Here is a 5,658-nt window from a genome sequence, read left to right on the forward strand (position 1 = left end):
GATGTTGAAAGGCTTGATCGATCGATCCGATCTCCGGTTGAAACATTGAACGAAAAAAAAAAATCGTTTAAAAGAAAATGAAATGTGCTCGTGGGACTGACGTGAGCAGAACGTTTGCTTGATTAGATACAGAATTTCTTTAACGGAGAAATGTTATTTTCATGGTGAGAAATATTGTACCGAACATAACTTTTTTTAAAATAATCAAGAGAATTAAATAAAACGTGGCCACATATTCATGCGTTGTTTTCAATCTGAACGTTGATGTCATTTATTTCGGTTTTCTTTTCGCTGGTCTATTTCCTGACATGGAGCAGTTGGCTAAGTAGATTCACACTTAATTAAGGGACGCCACTACGAATTAATTTATAAAAAAAGGAAAAAAAATAGAAAGGCGTTTTTAATTAAAATAATTAAAGGATGTCTCTATTTCATTTATTAGGAAAGGTTTGTCCTATCATTGTATATTTTATTTTTTTATACTAGTATAGCGGCTAGATAATTATAACATTTACAAAATAAACTACTCTATTATGTTAACTAGCTATGATAAGAGTTATAACATTTATTATAGCTGTATGATATTGATTTGTATTGATTAAAGATGAAATATTTATATTATGAGAGTTATGAACAGTGGTAGTTGCTATAATATTATTAATATTAATTAGAGTAAAAATAATAATATAATATAATATTAATTAGTGTTGATAGTTATTATATTAGTTATGATCTATAGCTATATTATTATGCTGTTTATTAGTATCAATTAAAATTAAAGTATTTATATCAGGATAATAAAAGATGATATCAGTCACATTCTAATGGTATAATCAATCTTACATATGAAAAAGTAAATAAGAAAGCTATAATTAATCAATACGGAGAATATTTTTATCTTTAATTTTATTGAGATTTGAATTCTATTATTATTATTATTAATTAATCAATAGCAGTTAAAATGAAAATATATTAACGGGATGAAATATAAACACAAGTAATTTACTAAACTATGCATTTAAACTATGCACTCGTTTTTTAATCGGACAAAGGACAGAGAAAGCCGTACAACGGGGACAGAAGTATATCAGGGGCATTTTCGTAAAAGAAGCATTTTTAATTTTTAAAATATCCTTTAAATCTATTTAAATTTTAAATTAAAATAAAAAATTATTATTTTTATTTAAATTGAACCAAAACTAATCAAATCTCATTAAAAAAATAAATTACGAATTTTATATAAAAGTCATTAATGACACTGAAAAAATTTACGCTTTATCTATTTTTTATTTTTAATCTTAGATATTTAAGAAAGATTTTAAAAATGGAAAATACAAAAGGAAATTAAAAAAAAAATAATTTGTTTTTTGTTTTTTAATATGTAACTATTAAAAAAAACAAGGAAAAGTGAAGTAAAATAGGAGATCGTGAGTTTTATTATTTAATTATTTAATAGTTTTTATATTTTTTTTTTTAAAAAAATATGAATAAATTTAAAAGATTGCCGTAAAATATTGATTCTTTTGTATGAAAAGTTTGGATGGAATAATTAAGTTTTTTTTTTTTATAGGTCCGGTTTGATTCAATTTAAATAAAAAATATTTATTTTTATTATTTCAGATAGGTGAAAAATATAGTCTAAAAAGTAAGTGCACCCTTTATTAAAAAAACTAAATCAAAGAGAAATTGAGAAAAATAAGTACTTAGCAACTAATTCTATATTTGGAAGGAGGTGAAGGAAAAGAGAAAGCTAAATAAAGTGAAAGAAAGAATTGATGTTGATTTAGGATGGAATGAGTTAAAAAGAGAAAGAGGAGTGAAGGATAAGCCTTCACCTTACATGTTCAGGACAATAAAATTTCTTACACTCTAAATCATATACAATGAATTTGTTCCAATTTTGTCCCTAACTTAAATGAAATATTTTAAATAAACTTTTCGAATTCTATTAGAATTATTCTATTAAAATATATATAAATTTATTTAAAATTTTAAAAATTATAGATAAATTATATTTATTTATTCTATATATTTTCATCTATTAAAATCATTAATAATAATTTTATTAATTTAATTTAATTTAATTTTTAGGATAATTTTATAACTTTATATATTTAATATTTATTTTCCTCTATTTTCTTCCCAAACAACATAATATATATTAAGTTAATAAACTTTACCTCCCTCCCAAAATATAAATATTTTTCATTCCTTTCCTTCCTCTTCCATTGATGAATGAATCATTCATCCCATCTAAATATACGCTAAAGGGATTTTTTTTTAAAAAATAAAAATAAAAAGATACGTGAGTTGATAATTTAAAAAATAATACAAAATTTAAGTATTTATAAATCTTTAAATGGGCGAGGAATTAACTTATTGGTGTTTCAATATTCAACAACACTTATTACTTGTGATTCATATGGATTATATATATATAATAATACCTGCCTCCTGGGTAACCACGTTTGGCTCAACATCCAGTGAACTCGCACCACCAGCTCGCAAAATTAGAAAAGTGAACGCGTGGAAATTGCGCTTCTAAGTGTCTCTGTTTCCTCCTTCATTGTACATAATAAATACCCTGCCTCGCCCCCCTGATCGTTCAAAAAAATTTCAGTTTGAAGAAAGGGCAGGGCCGGATGGGTCGAGGCCGAGCTCCGTGCTGCGAAAAGGTCGGCTTGAACAAAGGCTCATGGACACCGGAAGAGGACTTGCGACTCATAGCTTTCATCAACAAGCACGGCCATGGAAATTGGCGCGCTCTTCCCAAGCTTGCTGGTGATTATTAATCACTCCCCTAGTCCCCAATTTCCGTCGATATATTATTATAGATAAGAATCGATATAATTATTGATAGGGTTGCTGCGGTGCGGGAAGAGCTGCCGGTTGAGGTGGATCAACTATCTCCGGCCAGATATTAAGCGCGGCAACTTCAGCAAGGAAGAAGAGGAGACCATCATCGAGCTCCATAAGTTGCTAGGAAACAAGTGAGTGAGTTGCTTGAATAAAATTATGCTAATTAATTTACTGGGCTAATTAAATTGACTTAGCCGCCGCCGTATGGTACAGATGGTCAAGAATTGCAGCGTGCCTACCTGGAAGAACAGACAACGAGATCAAGAACGTTTGGAACACACACTTGAAGAAGCGATTGCGATACCACCACCACAAGGAGCAGGAGGAGGAGGAGGAAGAGCTCAAAGTAGTTGAGGACTCGCAGAGCTCAACGACAAATTCCCCTCATCTTTCTTCCACGGATATGATGACGATCCCGTCGTGCTCTTCTTCATCGGGATTCTTGGAGGCGAATCAAAATGCCGACGCAGAGTTCTTCTTGAACATGATGATCAGCGATGAACTTGTAATGGAAGATGAAATTTTTGATGGGGATAATAGGCTTTTAGAGTGGTTGGAGGAGTTGGAGAAGGAGCTTGTTGTGTTCAGCAAGTGAGATGAGGAGGATACACGATGTCAATTTGTTCACAAAGAACAGGTTGCAGTTTATAGATCAATTAGTTTTCAATCCTTTGATCGAACACGATGATGAAAATTGAAATGAACAGAACAGCAGCAGGAAGTAGAAAATGTTGCTTCCAAATGAAAAAGAAATTAAGAAAGCGATGTCACAGAAAGACATCAATTATTGCTGCTATTCCTCTTCGTCTTCCTCCTGGAAACGAAGGTGCGTCCCTTCCGGCACGGGCAGCCCCTTTAACACTACGACGCTCGGCGAAACAACCTTCCATTCACCCACTGCCTCTTCTCCTTCGATCTCGTCGTCGCTGTTGTACAAGAATCTTGTATGTTTCCCGGCGAACTCCGGCAATCTTGGCTTCTCGTCCTCCACCCGCATCTTCTTCAGACTTTCGCACAAGTCATCCAGCGATTCCTCTGGGTTTCCTTCTTCTCCTTCCTCGACATCTTCTTCGTCGTCGTCGGTGTCGGAGTTGGTGCTGACGTTAACCTGAATGGACCAGGCGGAGGAGTTGTCATCCTCACGGGAATTCTCGAGGCAGATGCTGCCGCATTCATACGTCAACGACGATGAGATCGTCGAAATGTCATCAGACAAGTCCGACTTTTCGGGCGAATCAAATGTCAGCGCCCGGTTGAGCTGGCATTCTTGGGCGATGAGCATCTCCTCTGCCTGGAAATCTCGGTGATCGTTTTGCGAAAGAATGCGAGATGAAGCGATTGTTGTCTCTATTAGCGCGAAATCTCCATCACCTGGAATCTGGGGCGTGTTGGCCGGCGTCGGAGCAAGCAACTCCTGCGGAGATTTAACAATTGCCGAGAGTACATGGAACAGAGGCGGCGGCGGCGACGGACGATGGAGTTGCCCTAATGCGAAGGTGGGATGCTCGGCTTCCTCCTCAACCTTTCGCAGCAGCGTCCACACCTGCCCGCGGAGCACCTCCTCGCCCGATCCCGGAGTCCTCCTTCCGGCTAGGACACCACTCTTCTCCGCCGGGAGGAAGCCTCCAGAGGCAAGCCCAACGACGGGGGATTCGTTGGTGACGTCGAGAAGCACCGGGCGCTCGCCGCCGTTTCTGGTTCTCGCACGATACAAAGAATCGTCTTGCTTGCACTTGATCTCTGGATAAAAAGTTCCGATCAAATAAATAAATAAATAGATAATTCTCGTTCCCAAATCGAAACCAATTGCTCGTTCCTAAATGAAAAGCAACGGATCGTTCCCAAATTGAAATCGATTGGAAGAAAGAAACGGAAAGGTAGGTTTAGCTCACGGGAGTTGGCCGAGGCGACGGCGGCATTCGATCTTGTGATTCTTCTCGCCGATGATGGAGTCTCCATTGCAGTAACGAAGATGCACTGTCGCAGCGAGAGCGACTCAAGAACTACTGAAGAAGAAAAGGGTTGAAGAAGGGGGTTTTAAATACATTTGAAATCGGGCGTCTGCAACGGTAATACGACCGTTGTGCGCTGAGAATACGTCCGCTTTCTTATTTTGCCGAAAAGTAGCCGTTGAACCCTTGCGAATACGTCCGCTTCCTGAGAATATTCGTATATATTTATGATATATTTTTATCTAATTGATGATGAAATTAGATGAAGAAAGGATATTATGGACTCTTAATTTAGGGATAAAGATGCAGCATAAATTAAATAATTTTGCTGAGCAAATTTTCTCATTCTCTCATTTCAGATTTCCCTCTCATTTATTCTCTTAATTCACATTTGTTATATTCTTCTTAAGTAATCTCATCAATTTGTTATTATTTTATTATTTACTCATTATTAATTTTTTTCTTTAATTATCATAGTTGCTCAACTTAATAATATTTCTATTTTGATTTTAACTTTTTCGAAATACATTTATTTCATTATAATGAAATAAATGAATTACTAAAAAGTTAAAATCGAAATAGAAATATTATTAAATTGAGCAACTATGATAATTAAAGAAAAAGATTTTAACTTTTTAGTAATATATTTATTTCATTATATATATATATATATATATATATATATATATATATATATAATCGTCACCTCAACGGTTCCTCCAGGGTGCCCCCCTCCCCTCCTCCATTACCTGGAAGGGAGGTATATCACGGAGGATTTCGCCCAACAATAACAGCGCATGTAAAGATGGGTTGAGGTTGTAGGATCGGAAAGAACGCTTAGGGGGGA

At 35.0% G+C, this 5,658-nt stretch overlaps 2 protein-coding genes across 2 annotated transcripts; one reads left to right on the forward strand and one right to left on the reverse strand.

The window, feature by feature from the left end:
• Positions 1–2,625: 2,625 nt before the first annotated feature.
• LOC122056509 (myb-related protein Zm1-like) lies at positions 2,626–3,457 on the forward strand. Its single transcript, XM_042618485.1, has 3 exons — positions 2,626–2,781; positions 2,861–2,990; positions 3,073–3,457. The coding sequence occupies exons 1-3, from the start codon at positions 2,643–2,645 to the stop codon at positions 3,452–3,454; spliced, it is 651 nt and encodes a 216-aa protein (XP_042474419.1). The 5' UTR covers positions 2,626–2,642; the 3' UTR covers positions 3,455–3,457.
• Positions 3,458–3,503: 46 nt separating this feature from the next.
• On the reverse strand, positions 3,504–4,898 carry LOC122056508. Its single transcript, XM_042618484.1, has 2 exons — positions 4,752–4,898; positions 3,504–4,599 (listed from the first exon to the last, which is right to left on the reverse strand). Exons 1-2 carry the CDS (start codon positions 4,816–4,818, stop codon positions 3,653–3,655), a joined length of 1,014 nt encoding a protein of 337 aa, XP_042474418.1. The 5' UTR covers positions 4,819–4,898; the 3' UTR covers positions 3,504–3,652.
• Positions 4,899–5,658: the final 760 nt, after the last annotated feature.

This window comes from Zingiber officinale, chromosome 3B, assembly GCF_018446385.1.
Source record: "Zingiber officinale cultivar Zhangliang chromosome 3B, Zo_v1.1, whole genome shotgun sequence".
NCBI classification, from domain to species: domain Eukaryota; kingdom Viridiplantae; phylum Streptophyta; class Magnoliopsida; order Zingiberales; family Zingiberaceae; genus Zingiber; species Zingiber officinale.

Excerpts from the sequence above, each read along its gene's own strand:
- LOC122056509 (XM_042618485.1), top strand. The coding sequence starts at position 2,643 with ATGGGTCGAGGCCGAGCTCCGTGCTGCGAAAAGGTCGGCTTGAACAAA. Across the intron at positions 2,782-2,860 it reads CGCTCTTCCCAAGCTTGCTG|GGTTGCTGCGGTGCGGGAAG; the intron begins GTGATTATTAAT and ends AATTATTGATAG. Across the intron at positions 2,991-3,072 it reads CATAAGTTGCTAGGAAACAA|ATGGTCAAGAATTGCAGCGT; the intron begins GTGAGTGAGTTG and ends CGTATGGTACAG.
- LOC122056508 (XM_042618484.1), bottom strand. The coding sequence starts at position 4,818 with ATGGAGACTCCATCATCGGCGAGAAGAATCACAAGATCGAATGCCGCC. Across the intron at positions 4,600-4,751 it reads CGTCGCCTCGGCCAACTCCC|AGATCAAGTGCAAGCAAGAC; the intron begins GTGAGCTAAACC and ends CTTTTTATCCAG.